This window comes from Erythrolamprus reginae, chromosome 3 (genome assembly GCF_031021105.1).
Source record: "Erythrolamprus reginae isolate rEryReg1 chromosome 3, rEryReg1.hap1, whole genome shotgun sequence".
NCBI lineage: Eukaryota > Metazoa > Chordata > Lepidosauria > Squamata > Dipsadidae > Erythrolamprus > Erythrolamprus reginae.
The window spans coordinates 20138471-20154811 of NC_091952.1; the positions used below are offsets into that span (position 1 = coordinate 20138471).

At 42.4% G+C, this 16341-nt stretch overlaps 1 protein-coding gene across 1 annotated transcript in view; it reads right to left on the minus strand.

Moving 5' to 3' along the window:
- Positions 1-512: 512 nt before the first annotated feature.
- The window catches only part of RTF2 (replication termination factor 2), a 73052-nt gene continuing 57223 nt past the window's right edge, over positions 513-16341 (minus strand). Inside the window, exons 6-9 of the mRNA XM_070744578.1 lie at positions 6435-6548; positions 3996-4050; positions 2859-2945; positions 513-1448 (exon numbers count right to left, since the gene is read on the minus strand). Coding sequence (XP_070600679.1) covers positions 1261-1448; positions 2859-2945; positions 3996-4050; positions 6435-6548 — 444 coding nt within the window. The 3' untranslated portion in view covers positions 513-1260. The remainder of the gene's footprint in view (positions 1449-2858; positions 2946-3995; positions 4051-6434; positions 6549-16341) is intronic.

The following is a 16341-nucleotide window of genomic DNA, read 5'->3' on the forward strand; positions in this document are numbered from 1 at the left end:
TTCCCTTGCAGCATTGATGAAATACTATATCAACTTTCATTTGTCAACACCATTGGTCTGGTGAAAGAAGGGCTTTTTCATTAAGGCCTTGGGAAAATCTGAGAAAAAAAATTATTCAGAGGAATGTAACATGAAAATACCTCCATCAGAATGTCTCATCTCTACTCAAGATTGCTTAATTTTTTATAAAGAACTCTGTGTAAATAAGGGAATATTCAGTCTCATATTTTTCTTCCAACTTCTAAAAAATTATGGTTCTACACTTTGCAAATTCTAGCCTCCAGAAGAGTTTGGAAGTCACAAAACAGCCCTGGATGCTATATTTTAACCTTTTAACCTTCAGGCCTTCTATTACTTATTGTGGGAAAGGCCTGGAGGCTGAAAGGTAAATGATAGCTTCCAGGTCTGAGAGCAATTATATTTTCTCTTTCTATTTGCAATTCTTTTGATCCAAAAACTTTTTAAAAAACCCAAGTTGTGCTGAATTTAATAAATCTGAATCACACACAAGATGAATTAATCAATTATTGTTTTATTTCAACATACAAGGTGTCAGAATGTTAAAAAAACACTGTTATTTAGAAACTGCAGAATTAAGATTATAATTTCATAATTCCTCAATATAAGAACTCTTAGATCACTAAGAGCTATATCACCAAGGATGAACAAGGTAGAATAAAGACTGCAAAAATGCAATGGCGGCTCATCACTCCACAAACATTCTTGGACATGTCATTCATGAATCTGCTTCAGGACTAGAACCTATGAAATTAATCTCACATTTGGTCAACAGGATGGGGAAATGTCTCAAGCGGCATCTGTAACAAATCTAGACAAAAACTGAACAGGATGATGTAATCCTGGCCTTTATCTTTCTACTCACAATTTTGAAATTTCCTACTAAGGTAAATGGATAGAAAATAAATACAAGATGCCAACTGTGCCTATGCATTCAGATGTAGCCTAATGATTCAGATTGAGCAGAAACTAGTTGAAATAAGCACAGTTCCCAACTTCAAAAAGTGCATCAAACAGTCGTGTTACAATGAGTACTTACTCCAAGTAGATGTCCTTTAAAAATTAAAGCCAAGTTCAGCTACCGTTTTTAAAATCTCCTCTACAAAACTATGTTGGCTTGTTTTCGAAGCTGTTTTGTTGTTCAAAAAGCACTATTTCCTATAACAAAAGCTTCTCCTATATAAAGAAAGCAACAGGTGGCAAAAAAAGCAGGGGGCGCTCAAAATCATACAATTTTCTATTTCAGAAATAGTAGGCGGTGTGTGTGATCCAATTGGAAGACTCTTCCTTAGAGCGTTTGGCCGAGCTGTGGCTAGTAAAAATGGACTTGTACACTTCTGATGTCCCCCCACCGGCTGCTGAGGGCCTCTTCACAGGTTCAGATGCACCTTTGATGCTTTTTTCGGAGAAAGATGGTGCTTTTTCACTGACTGCCATAGAACAGAGGACAAAGAAAATAGGGAACCCGAATTTTAGGTTAGTTTAAAGTATTAGTTTTCCTATTTTTTAAACTTTTGTATTACTGTATTATATATTTTATAAATTTATGTATTATTATTATTACAAAGTAACTTTTTAGCCAAAAGGTTTGCTAAAGATACATAATAATAATCTTTTCTATAATTTGCTAAATGTGGATACAATATACAGTGATACCTCGTCTTACAAATGCCTCGTCATACAAATTTTTCAAGATACAAACCCGGGGTTTAAGATTTTTTTGCCTCTTCTTACAAACTATTTTCACCTTACAAACCCACCGCTGCCATGGGGATGCCCCGCCTCCAAACTTCCATTGCCAGTGAAGCACCCGTTTTTGCGCTGCTGGGATTCCCCTGAGGCTCCCCTCCATGGGAAACCCCACCTCCGGACATCCGTGTTCCATGTTTTTGTGATGCTGCAACAGAAGTCCGGAAGTGTGGTTTCCCAGCGAGGGGAGCCTCAGGGGAATCCCAGCATCGCAAAAACACAGGTCCAGAGGTGGGGTTTCAAGGACTTCAATGTTTTTGCGATGCTGCGATTTCACTGATGCTCCCTTCGCTGGGAAACCCCACCTCTGGACTTCCGTTGCCAGCGAGTTTGTTTTTGCAATGCTGGGATTCCCCTGCTGGGATTCCCCTGCAGCATCGCAAAAACACAGAAGTCCAGAGGTGGGGTTTCCCATGGAGGGGAGCCTCAGGGGAATCCCAGCAGCGCAAAAACGGGCACTTTGGCTGGCAAAAGGGGTGAATTTTGGGCTTGCACGCATTAATCGCTTTTCCATTGATTCCTATGGGAAACATAGTTTCATCTTACAAACTTTTTGCCTTAAGAACCTCGTCCCAGAACCAATTAAGTTTGTAAGACAAGGTATCACTGTACTTTTCACAGAAATATTAACATTCCAACAGTTTGGTTCTGTCAGCCAGGGGTCTCCAATCTTAGCAACTTAAAAACTGGCTGAGGAATTCTGGGAGTTGAAGTCCACAAGTATTTAAGTTGATAAGGCTGGAGACTCCTGCTCTGAGGCATAACAGGGAATCTTTCAAGTATCACAAGACAACGCAGCAGCTCAATTAAATCTGCCAAGAATCAAGTTCAAGCAAGCTCCTTCGCACAATTAAATATTTCACTTTCAATTGTTACTTAAGATGGAAGTCTGGTTAGTTTACATAGGTTTAAAATTCAACACTTAATCATGATTAACACTAATAGGGAAAGTACTCTCAGTAAGAAAGGAACTTAATTCTGTAAACTCTGATCTTTCAGTTTATGGAAGGAGGCAATTGGCTGCAACAGTTACATCTGTAGGACTATTGAATGGAGTATTTATAAATTAAGTTTTGAACTGTGACACCAACCTGTACTCTTGCAGAAGGCAATGCTTCTCTTTTCTCCAGTTTGTGTAGCATCCTTTGCAGTATTTACTTGAGATGGACTCTGGGAATCTGTATAATAGTTTTAAAAAAAGATAAAATGGTGCAGCATGGATTAGTTGTATTACTGAAACTCTTTTTTCAATTAGATTACTTTGTGACTGACACAGGAAGACATGTCTCCATCAGGCTATTCTTGAGAAGCAATAATTGGCTGAATTTTGAACGAAAAGGAAGGGGGAAAGTAGGAGGGCTTCCAAAGTTGGCCTACTTTTTTTGCAGAATGAGGACATTTGTGTAACAGCACACACTTCAAATCTACTTTTTTCCAATCTCATCACTAGAGGTTCAATTATCATGTTTTAACAAGTACATCACACCTAGCACTAATAAATCAGAAAAGATGGGAAAGCTAAAGACATAAATATTTGCGCAACTTGTTAATCGTTGTATTAACCTTGGAATAGCTAAAGAATTAATCTTCTGGTTAATTTATGATTCAATGTACCGCGGTACCTCTACTTACGAACTTAAGTAGAAAAATTTGTAAGAAGAAGCAATTTTTCCCATAGGAATCAATGTAAAAGCAAATAATGCGTGTGATTGGGGAAACCACAGGGAGGGTAGAAGCCCTGTTTCCTCCTAGGAGATTCATAGAGAGGCCCCACGGAGGCTTCTCCCCGCCTTTTCTGGCCCTGTTTCCTTCAGGAGATTCCTAGAGAGGCCCCACGGAGGCTTCTCCCCACCTTTTCCAGCCCTGTTTCCTCCCAGGAGATTCCTAGAGAGGCCTCATGGAGGCTTCTCCCTGCCTTTTCCGGTTATAGTTTTGGAGGCTTGGGATTATAAGTGGAAAAGGGTTCTTGAGAAGAGGCAAAACAATCTTGAACACCCGGTTCTTATCTAGAAAAGTTCGTAAGTAGAGACATTCTTAGGTAGAGGTACCATTGTACTCTGAAAAGCATTAATTCAATAAGAAACTTCTGCAGACTTACTCAATAATAAAAGAGCTCACAAATCTTGCAAATAATAACAGAATAAAAACATATGTTTTATTTATTTTGATTTATAAGATCTTTAATCTCTTTTCTGCATTTATAACCGAACCCAACATAAACAATTCACCTTCAGCGGCTTCTGATTTCACAATGGTCTCAGCTGTTTTAGATTTCTTGGATTTCTGAAACAACAGAAACAAACCATAAAAGATTTAAAAAGTTCAAAGAGTAACAAAATCCAAAGAGACGATAAAGAAAGATAACTAGGAATATACTTGACATAGAGGTGCCTTACACATTCATTCATTGATTCATCCTTGCTACACAATCTACTCAGCTAAAAGCCAGGCTATATATTTCTAAGTTATCTTTTACAGTGGTACCTTGTGATACAAACCCCTCGTGATACGAACAACTCGGGATACGAACCCGGGGTTCGGAAATTTTTTGGCTCTTCTTACGAACTTTTTTCAGCTTACGAACCCCGCAAAATGGCGCTCCGCTGGGCGCCGCCGCCCGGCTATCACCTTGTGAAACAGCCGGGGGGCTTCTCGGTGTTCTCCCGAACCCGAACTTTTCGGGTTCAGGAAGACGTCCAGACGTCTTCGTGACGTCAAAGCTCCGCCCATGGAATTCCCTATTGGGATTCCCCACCTCCTTTACAGCCTCCAGATTGGCCGAAAATGACGACGCCGATCGCAAAAACGGCGCTCCGCCAAGCGGCGGTGCCTGGCTGTAACCTTCTAAAACAGCTGGGCGCTTCTCGGTGGCCTCCGGAACCCGAACCCGAACTTCTGGGTTCGGGTTCGGGAGAACGCCGAGAAGCCCTCCGGCTGTTTCACAAGGTGACAGCCGGGCGGCGGCGCTTTTCGGCGGCCTCCCAAACCCGAAAAGTTCTGGTTCGGGAGAATGCCGAGAAGCTCCCCCCCCCCGGCTGTTTTAAAAGGTGACAGCCGGGCAGCGGTGCCCAGCGGAGCGCCATTTTGTGATTTTTTTTTTCTTTTTGCACACATTAATCGCTTTTACATTGTTTCCTATGGGACACAATGTTTCATCTTACGAACTTTTCGACTTACGAACCTACTTCCGGAACCAGTTAGGTTCGTAAGATGAGGTATTACTGTATTTTATAATATTGAAAGGCAAGTATATAAGTAGGTATTGGGGAAAAAAATATGAAGCAAAATTGCTTGTTCTAAGAGAAAGTATGTATCCTGAATCCAGATGTATTGTCAATATGAACTTCTAGCAGGTATTTCAGTAAGGCAGGAGTGCCAAAATCAAGGCCCCGGAAACAACAAAGGACCAGCCTGAAGTGCCTCTGCCAGCAAAAAATGGAACTGAACCCTCAGTATACGCCCCCCCCTGAGCTCTGCAGAGGATTGCCAGAAAGGGAACTTGGGTGCCCGTTTTCGCTGGCAGAGCGCTTAGGCCACCACAGTCGCCCCTGACACGAGTAATGTTGAGGTGGCTCCCCCTCCCCCGACCTCCCAAGGTCAAACAGAACCCTGATGTGGCCCTCAATGAAATCAAGTTTGATATCCCTGCATTAATTTGTTCATTTATCTAATGAGCAAAGGCAGCATGAAATGTAAGCAGTCAACTCCATTTTCTGGGCCAAAGAAGGGCAGTTGTTATTTCTGAGTTTGGAAATAAAAAGAATTGTCTCTTATATGTGGTTTAGGTTGTCTGAGTTTTCAAAAAAAGAAGAAATCTACTGAACAAAACCATATCATAGTGATGCATCGAAAGTACACTCAGAAATATGTCAAGCAAGTTTAATTTTGAGAGATGGATAAACCCGTATGTTTGCATCATCTGTCATCCACTAGATGGCACACTACCTTTTCATTCTAGAGAAAAAAAATAAGAGTAAATGGCTTTTGATTAAAATCCTGTTTATAGCTCTTAAGTAGGTCGATAATTGACCTTAAAATGTATTATTGATTGAACTCAGTGCAATAGCTAAGCACCTTACAGCACCTTGAAACCTTAACAAGATTTTAAACAAATTTATATTTGGAATAACACACAAAACAATTACTTGGTGGTCTACTGTAAAACTATCTCACCAGTCCCTTCTGAAATTCAATGCATTTTTCTTTTAGGGAAATGAAACATAATAGTGTGCTGAAGTGTGTGGATTTTATTTTTTTTTTGCTTTGCGCTTCCTGCGCTCTCCTTTCTGGGTCCCCCCACAGCCTCAGGCTGGCTAGCTAGGCGAATGGGTGCTGCCAGAAGCATAAATGCTGCCAGTGCTGCTTCCACCCACTCCCTTCTGCTTGCATCTCAGGTGGGAGGTGGCTGTGTGAGGCTGGAGAGGAGCCTGGAAGGAGAGAGGGAAGCCGAGACGAGACTGGTAATCCAGGTAGTGACAGCTGCGGATCAGCTGGAGCTGTGCACGCATCTTCATTTCCGCCGGTGGAACTGTGTTCCACCCCATCTGCCTGCTGCCCACCCCTGGTTCCAGGTAACCCCTATCGCTCCAGAACCAACAATTTACAACCCCGTCCTTATTTTATTCCTGTATCTGCATACAACTTCAGAAGATGTGTTTAGACCTTACCTTCCCTACTTTACTTTTCAGCCTTCGCTCCTCCATTCTTTTCTTTAGCATCTCTACGTCCTCTTTACTGCCATTGAGGACAATCACATCGTCATCTTGAAAGGGGATCCCACACTTTAATAAGGAAAAAAAAGAGAGGAGCCTTTTGGTCTAAGATGCAGTACAGTTCCAAACAGAAGCTCTAGAAAGTTCATCTTGCAAATAATGGTCATGATGATTTGCTTAATGACCATACCGAAATGGTAGTAAAATCAAGTATAACTGTATCTCTATTTAAGAACTTGATTCATTCTATGACCAGGTTCTTAAGTAGTTCTTAAGTTTGTAAGTAGAACCAATTTTTCCCACAGGAATCAATGTAAAAGAAAATAATGCATGCAAACCCAATAGGAAAGAAATAAAAGCTCGGAATTTGGGTGAGAGGAGAAGGAGGAAGAAGAGGAGGAGGACAGTCGCTGCCCAGAGCAAAGGGAGGGTTTCTTTTCTCTGGACACTGGCAGAGGTTTACTCCCTCTCCAAGCACCCAGAGAAAGGAAAATGCTTTGTTCGCTCTGGACTGCCAAAGCCTCCTTAAGCGCCACCAAAAGGCTCCTCTGGCAGCCCAGAAAAGCCCAAGATGGCCGGGATTAAAGGGGGAATGGCAGGAAACTGGCTTGGGTTCTTAAGTAGAAAATGGTTAAGAAGGGGCAAATTTTTTTTGAACATCTGGTTCTTATCTAGAAAAGTTCTTAAGTAGAGGCGTACTTAAGTAGATGTACCACTGTACAAATTTTTTAATGACTGCTTCACTTAAAAATAGAACAGAACAGAAAATAGAACAGAACAGTACAGTGATGGTGACCCTTTTTTCCCTTGCGCGCCGAAAGCGTGTACATGTGTGCTATTATGCATGCTTGAGTGCCCACACCCATAATTCAATACCTGAAGAAGGCAAAAATGCCCCCCCCCCCCACCAGAGGCTTTCTGGAGGCTGGAAATGGCCCATTTCCCAACTTCTGGTGGGCCTGGTAGGCCTGTTTTTGCCCTCTTCAGGCTCCAGAGGCTTCTCTGAGCCTGGGAAGGGCAAAAACACCCTCCCCATTCCCCCAGAGGCCCTCCGGAAGCTGAAAATGTCCTCCCAGAGCCTCTGTGTCAGCCAAAAATCAGCTGGCCAGCGCACACATGCACTTTGGAGCTGAGCTAGGGCAACGGCTCGCGTGCTGGCAGATATGGCTCTGCGTGCCCGCTGTGGTATACGTGCCGAAGGTTCACCATCACTGAAATAGAATTTATTGGCCAAGTGTGGTTGGACACACATCTTGGTGCACATGCTCTCAGTGTACATAAAATATAAGTTCGTCAAGAATCATAAGGTACAGAAGAATGACAGAAGTTCCGGTCCCACACGTGATCATAAATCAAAGATTGCCTGTAGCACATAAGTAGACCCTAATATAACATGTCAGTCACAACCAACATATTTTATACACCTAACAGGACTTAATAAACAAGTCAGCAGTTTTACTTTTTCTGGGACTCAACATGCCTCCTACCAAAGAAATATATTAAGCTACCTTATAAGCAGATCAATATGTTTGTTTTTCCAACAGTTATTATAAATCTACCAGATTTAGGTAGCCTGTCACTTATGTCCACAATTGAGCCCAAAATTTCTGTTGCTAAGTGAAACATTTGTTAAGTGAGTTTTGACCCATTTTACGACCTTTCTAAGCCACAAATTAATTCATCTATCCATCCATTTATTCATTCTTTCTTTCGATTTTTGGGCCACCCTTCTCCAGAGACTCAGGGCAGCAGTTAAGTGAATCATTGCAGTTGATTGTTAAGTGCATCTGGCTTCCCCACTGATTTTACTTGTCATATGCTTGGCAATTGGTTCATACTTACGACCATTGCTGAGTCCTTGCAAAAAGGGATCACATGACCTTAGGACTCAGCAATGGTCGTAAGTATGAACCAATTGTCAAGCATATGAATTTTGATCATACGGATGCTTCAAAGGTTGTAACTATGAAAAACAGTCGTAAGTCACTTTTTCCAGTACTATTGTAACTTTGAACGGTCACTAAATGAATTGTTGTAACTTGAGGACTGCCTGTGTGGAATTTCCAGAGAAAAGAACTTGTTATCTAAAAAAGAAAATATCTCTGGAAAGGCTAAAACCAGCTCCTGCAGAAAGGGGAAGAAAAAGGATTAAAGCACTAATGGCTTTACAGTATTTGGAGCTGAACGAACTGCATTCCAAGGAGAAATAAAGAAAAAGGCACATATCTGAACAATGAGGAAATTGGTTAAGAAATCGGCATTGCCAAATTTATCAGCAATGTGTACATCGAGTTCTTGATTGGCAAGCTGAAAGCTATAGTTGCTCTTCTGGACAGAGTTTCTGCCCATTCTTTCAAACTATCACGTTGCTGGGAAATTGAGAAAGAATAATAGGGGAGCATGAAATTGTTGGGCATCTATCATATTACATTACTGAAGCTTTGTTGTTGCTAAAACTCAGGGACTTCCTCTCCATTTCTCTATTTGCTTACAGAATCCCATAGTCTGTTGTGCACTGGGTCTCCTTTAATAAATCTTTTGCCTTCTTACCAAAGCTGTGCAAACGTTAGGCTTTTCAAGATTATTTACAGGATCGTCTCCTACCACATTCCTCCCAGAGACCAATAAGAGCACACAGAGTTGGCCTCCTCCAGGTCCTGTCGACTAAGCAATGCAGGCTGGCAGGACCCCAGGGGAGGGCCTTCTCTGTGGCTGCCCCGGCTCTATGGAACCAATTACCGCCCAATGTCTGTACTGCTCGCACCCTGCTAGCCCTTCGTAAGGCCTCGAAAACCTGGCTTTGCTGGCAGGCCTGGGGGCCATGAATTGTACATCTTTCATGGCCAAACTGTATGAATGGTGTGCACGCATATGATTGTGATTGTCTTTTTAAATAACAAATAGGTTTTTATCATGGGGTTTTAGTCTTAGATATAATACTGTATTTGACTTCTTTTTTATTGCTTTGTATCTATTTATATCGCATTAGAAACATAGAAACATAGAAGTCTGACGGCAGAAAAAGACCTCCTGGTCCATCTAGTCTGCCCTTATACTATTTCCTGTATTTTATCTTACAATGGATATATGTTTATCCCAGGCATGTTTAAATTCAGTTACTGTGGATTTATCTACCACGTCTGCTGGAAGTTTGTTCCAAGGATCTACTACTCTTTCAGTAAAATAATATTTTCTCATGTTGCTTTTGATCTTTCCCCCAACTAACTTCAGATTGTGTACCCTTGTCCTTGTGTTCACTTTCCTATTAAAAACACTTCCCTCCTGGACTTTATTTAACCCTTTAATATATTTAAATGTTTCGATCATGTCCCCCCTTTTCCTTCTGTCCTCCAGACTATACAGATTGAGTTCATTAAGTCTTTCCTGATACGTTTTATGCTTAAGACCTTCCACCATTCTTGTGGCCCGTCTTTGGACCCGTTCAATTTTGTCAATATCTTTTTGTAGGTGAGGTCTCCAGAACTGAACACAGTATTCCAAATGTGGTCTCACCAGCATTCTATATAGCGGGATCATAATCTCCCTCTTCCTGCTTGTTATACCTCTAGCTATGCAGCCAAGCATCCTACTTGCTTTCCCTATTCATATTATTATTGTAAGCCGCCCTGAGTCCTTCGGGATTGGGTGGCATATCAAAACAAATTGGAAAGGTTTAAAGAGGAAAGTGAAGGTCTGTCAGTGGAAGCCATTAAATGGCCAGTTAAGAGTTAGACAACACCAGAATTTTCCCTCTTCCTTTTTAAAATGGGGGGGGGGGGGGGCGGCACAGGAAATAACCTTCTATGTGTAAGCAAATAATACACAGATTCAGAATGATTACCAATATGATTGTCCACAGAGAGGGCCGGCATGTAAGTCAATCAATCAATCAATCAATGATTGCACTGTCCAGAAGTATCAGGTGGCAATACTCTTCAATATCTTCATCAGACCAGAATACCTTCGGGACTGTCTTCTGCTGCATGAATCCCAGCGGCCGATAAGGTCCCACAGATTTGGCCTTCTCCGGGTCCCATTGACTAAGCAATGCCGTCTGGCGGGACCCAGGGGAAGAGCCTTCTCTGTGGTGGCCCCGGCCCTCTGGAATCAACTCCCCCCGGAGATTAGAACTGCCCCCACCCTCCTCGCCTTTCTCAAGTTTTTGAAAACCCACCTGTGTCGCCAGGCATGGGGAAATTGATGTGCCCCCTAGCTTTTACGATTTATATATAGTTTGATTGGGTTGTGTGACTATTTTAATGACAAGGGTTTTTTTTATTGTTTTTTTTAAGTATTAGATTTGTACACTTTATTATTGTTCTGAGGCGCTCCGAGTCTCCGGAAAGGGGCGGCATACAAATCTAATAAATTATTATTAATTATTATTATTAAATGATCTAGCTCAGGGGTGCCAAACTCAATTTCACTGACCTCAGTTTGACCTCAGGAGGCCGAGGGGGTTTGTGGCCAGTTTGATGTCACTCGTTTTGGGGAGGGGGGGGCTGTAGTGGCCCGGGTGCTCTGCCAGCGAAAACAGGCTCCTGAGCTCCATTCTTGATTGCAAAGGCCTCCTTCAAGCCTCTGCCAGTGAAAACTGAGCTCAGAAGGGCCCGAGCTCCATTTTCACTGGCAGATATACCATAGGCTAGTCCTTTGCTGTTTCCAGGGTGACCCTGTGGGCCAGATCTAAGCACCCACTGGGTCAGATCTGCCCCCCAGGCCTTGAGTTTGACACCCCTAATCTAGATGAAGGTCTAGAAAGGGTTGTCATCAATTTGCAGGCGAACCAAGCTGGAGGGAACAGCTAACCCTTTATATGAAAGACTCAACATTCAGAAAGAGCTTGAATGACTGAAACATTGAGCCCTATCTAACAAAATTCAGTGGTGAGAAAAGCAAGGTCCTACACACAGGCAAGAAAAACCAAAATAGTAGCAACTGTGAGAGGGATCTAGTTGTCCTAGTAGACAACCACTTAAGCACACCAGCATGCCTACCATCCCTGTCCAATTGTTCCCTCTTAGCAGTACCCAGCTTATGTATATAAACAATGTGATATCTACAGTAATACGTCATCTTACGAATGTAATTGGTTCCAGGGGGAGGTTCGTAAGATGAAAAGTTCGTAAGACGAAACATTGTTTCCCATAGGAAACAATGTAAAATCAATTAATCCGTGCAACGGAAAAAAAAACCCGCAAAAAAACACCGCCGCCCGGCTGTCACCTTTTGAAACAGCCAGGGGGCTTCCCAGCGTCCTCCTGAACCCGAACGCCAAACCCGAACTTCCGGGTTCGGCATTCGGGAGGCCGCCGAGAAGCCCCCTGGCTGTTTTTAAAGATGACAGCCAGGCGGCGGGGCTTCCCAGCGGCCTCCCGAACGCCGAACCCAGAAGTTCGGCAAAAGTTCAGGTTCGGGAGGCTGCTGGAAAGCCCCGCCGCCCGACTGTCACCTTTTAAAACAGCCAGGGGGCTTCCCAGCATCCTCCTGAACCCGAACGCCAAACCCGAACTTCCGGGTTCGGCGTTCGGGAGGCCGCCAAGAAGCCGCCCGGCTGTCACCTTTTAAACGGGTTTGGCGTTCGGGTTCAGGAGGACACTGGGAAGCCCCCCGGCTGTTTTAAAAGGTGACAGCCAGGCGGTGAGGCTTCCCAGCAGCCTCCAGAACCCGAACTTTTGCTGAACTTCTGGGTTCGGCATTCGGGAGGCTGCTGGGACGCCCCGCCGCCCGCCTGTCAACTTTTAAAACAGCCGGGGGGCTTCTCAACGGCCTCCCGAACGCCGAACCCGGAAGTTCAGGTTTGGCGTTCGGGTTCAGGAGGACGCTGGGAAGCTCCCCGGCTGTTTTTAAAGGTGACAGCCAGGCGGCGGAGCTTCCCAGCAGCCTCCCAAACCCGAAGTTTTGCCGAACTTCCAGGTTCGGTGTTCGGGAGGCCGCCGAGAAGCCCCGCCACCCGGTTGTCGTCTCTTGAAACAGCCGGGGGGCTTCTCGGCGGCCTCCCAAATGCCAAACCCGGAAGTTCGGGTTTGGCGTTCAGGTTCAGGAGGACGCTGAGAAGCCCCCCGGTTGTTTCAAAAAGCGACAGCCGGGCGGCGGGGCTTCTCGACTGCGGCGTGTTTGTAAGAAGGAAAAAGTTCGTAATAAGAGACAAAAAATTTCTGAACTCTGGGTTCGTATCTCGGGTTGTTCGTAAGACGAGGGGTTCGTATCATGAGGTACCACTGTATTTTACAAATACGTACCTGACAAAACAAAGTAAAACAAACAAACAAATAAAAGTATAAGCCGGCAGTGCTCTGCAGCTGTCAAAACAGCTAATGCATCAACAGAGAGGGGTTTTTTGTAACATTTTTTTATTTTTTTCTCCACAATTTCTATTTTTATGTCAACACATATACTTAAAAAATCAATAACATATATATTTATACGTTTTTATTCAATGAAAAGTCAATAACCTGTTTTGCACCTATTTTTATCCTGTTCATCAGTGTTTTTCTTCATTCTGTTACACTCCCCTCCTTCGATCTCCACCTCCTCCTTCTACATTCTTATTTCTTCTCTAACCATCCTTCTTCCCTCCACTCCTTCTTCCCTCCCTTCCCTTCCTCTCTCCCTTTTTGCCTCTCTCTGAATGCTTATCCTAGTTCTTCTCTTATTTACCAGACTGATGATATATGCCATACATTTTAATCTAACGGTGCCTCTCCTATAATCCTTATGTTTATAACTTTTCTATCTATGTAACTCTTTATTCTAGATATATGTTACTCATCTGATGCTGCCTCTTCCAGCCTCGTTTTGTCTCTTGGGTCTACTACTAATTAATTTTGATTTTATTCTCAAATTAACTGCTATAGCTTAACTTCCGGAATATTTATTGTCTTTCATATCTCTTAATTCTAAGACATATTGCTCCCTCCCCTCATTTAATATCTTTATTCATCATTCACTTTCCCCGCCTGGTTCTAACATTTCTAAATGCTCTAAATTCCTAATTTCTCTCTCTTATATCTCCCCTTTCTATATAGTTAAGCCAATAATCTTTTGTTTTTACTCTTCCATCTTATTGGTTAAAAACCAAATTCCCTATAATAAAAAAATCCCAACAAATCAATTGCTTAATTTAAAAAAAAAACCACCTTATTGTAACAGAGGGATAGTTTCAAGATCACATGAAGTAGACCCTAGAAAGAATGCAGAGTAGAGCAACAAGGCTGACAAAGGATCCGGAGGCTGAACCATGCAATAAACGAAGGATAATATTGCAGGACCAGGAAGTTTAGTTTTCTGAGCTTTCGGACTCATGCTGGAGCCCATCCTCAGGGAACTTCTCTTTACCAGAATGTATATTGGTATTAACTAAACAGCACATTCGGGGCTGTCGCTTGTGGCCGACCGGTACTTGATTTACTGCAGCCTTAATTTCTGTTTTTCCTGTTCTAGCATGTCCGCTTTGCGATACAACTGTGGTTGCGGTCTATGAGCAGCAAACTGTTATAGTGGATTTAAGATTTTTTTTAATACACTAAGCAGAGTGCTGGAGATACGCTGAAGGACAGAAGTAGTGATGAGTTTCTGGTATAATCTTCACATCAAACATAAAAAAAATCCTTCCACCCACCAATCTTCCCCCCCCCCAAAGGAGATCTGCAAAGAACAAACAAACAAACAAACAAACAAACAAAACCAAGCTGCCTCCAGTATCATAACTTCATCAGATCTAATAGAATTGTCACATCTTAAAAAGTTTTGGAGAAAATATCTGGTCTCTGTTTTGATGGATAAGCAGTAATAAGAAAACAGAAGGATGGATATCAAAAAAAAAAAAAGAGGGGGGGACATGAGGTAGAAACATAGAAGATTGACGGCAGAAAAAGACCTCATGGTCCATCTAGTCTGCCCTTATACTATGTCCTGTATTTTGTCTTAGGATGGATTATATGTTTACCCCAGGCATGTTTAAATCCAGTTACTGTGGATTTACCAACCACGTCTGCTTGAAGTTTGTTCAAAGCATCTACTACTCTTTCAGTAAAGTAATATTTTCTCATGTTACTTCTGATCCTTCCCCCAACTAACCTCAGATTGTGCCCCCTTGTTCTTGTGTTCACTTTCCTATTAAAAACACTTCCCTCCTAAACCTTATTTAACCTTTTAACATATTTAAATGTTTCGATCATGTTCCCCCCCCCCTTTCCCTTCTGTCCTCCAGACTATACAGATTGAGTTCATTAAGTCTTTCCTGATAAGTATTATGCTTAAGACCTTCTACCATTCATGCAAAGAAGAACTATGGCTTCTGTCAACAAGTAAACGGAACAGGCTTAGTGTCACACCTGCCTCAACCTGAGCCTCTAAGAAAGAACGATCCTCTGCTAAATTTACTGAGAAAAAGTATAGTTTATTAGAGGTCACATGAAACACAATAAGACAAAGTCAGAATTTAAATCCCCAAGTGTAACTGACCTCCCCCCCCCCCCCAAGCTTCTAAGTTCTTCTAAGGTGAGCAGTGTGGTCGGGCAGTAGGAAAAGCAAGTAGGATGCTTGGCTGCATAGCTAGAGGTATAACAAGCAGGAAGAGGGAGATTGTGATCCCCTTATATAGAGCGCTGGTGAGACCACATTTGGAGTACTGTGTTCCGTTCTGGAGACCTCACCTACAAAAAGATATTGACAAAATTGAACGGGTCCAAAGACGGGCTACAAGAATGGTGGAAGGTCTTAAGCATAAAACGTATCAGGAAAGACTTAATGAACTCAATCTGGATAGTCTGGAGGACAGAAGGAAAAGGGGGGACATGATCGAAACATTTAAATATGTTAAAGGGTTAAATAAGGTTCAGGAGGGAAGTGTTTTTAATAGGAAAGTGAACACAAGAACAAGGGGACACAATCTGAAGTTAGTTGGGGGAAAGATCAAAAGCAATGTGAGAAAATATTATTTTACTGAAAGAGTAGTAGATCCTTGGAACAAACTTCCAGCAGACGTGGTTGGTAAATCCACAGTAACTGAATTTAAACATGCCTGGGATAAACATATATCCATTGTAAGATAAAATACAGGAAATAGTATAAGGGCAGACTAGATGGACCAGGAGGTCTTTTTCTGCCGTCAGTCTTCTATGTTTCTATGTTTCCCATTGCTTGTCCCCATTGTCCAATCCATAACAAAAAAAATATTTTTTGAAAGGGTCACTAGATTTTGGTATGCAGCTGTGTTCCGTTCTCAGCCGTTTGACCCTGAAGCTCTTCTTAGAAAGATACAGTTATCTTTCATTTTCCTTGAAACTTCCTCCCTTCTATCTAGCCGTCCTTGACTTTGTGGTAGCTGATGCCGAATGATTGGAAAGTACAAGTGTGAGGTGGAAGCTGACACTTAGGCTCAATAGCTAAATTGCATTTGGAATGGAATATTGGAAATATCGATGGTTCTATGTTTCTATTTGAATGCCGGCTGTAGCTGAAAGACTGAGAACCAGTGAACTGGTGTAACGTCTGTGAAGAGCCAAGGAAAAGACAATGATGGGGGAGATCAAATATCCCATTATGGGGTTTGTGCTCATCTTTCTGAGCTTACTTCTGCAATATCCTCTTGTTTGGATTGCCTGTGCAACGAGCATTCTTCCGTGGTCTGATGTAACAGGAAGCCAGTGCAAGAGACCTTTGAAGTGCGGTAAGCTTATTTCCTTTTGTTAATTACCATCTTGGGGTAAGTGTTTCTCAGCCAGATTTCCTAATGAAATTATCTCTCTGTTTGACTTACTTTTCAGTAAGCACGCTGCTTCGTTTTATCAAAGAGCAATAGAGTTGGGGAGAGATTCTGCTCACGCAGAATCCACTAGAAAACTTTTTATTTATTTGA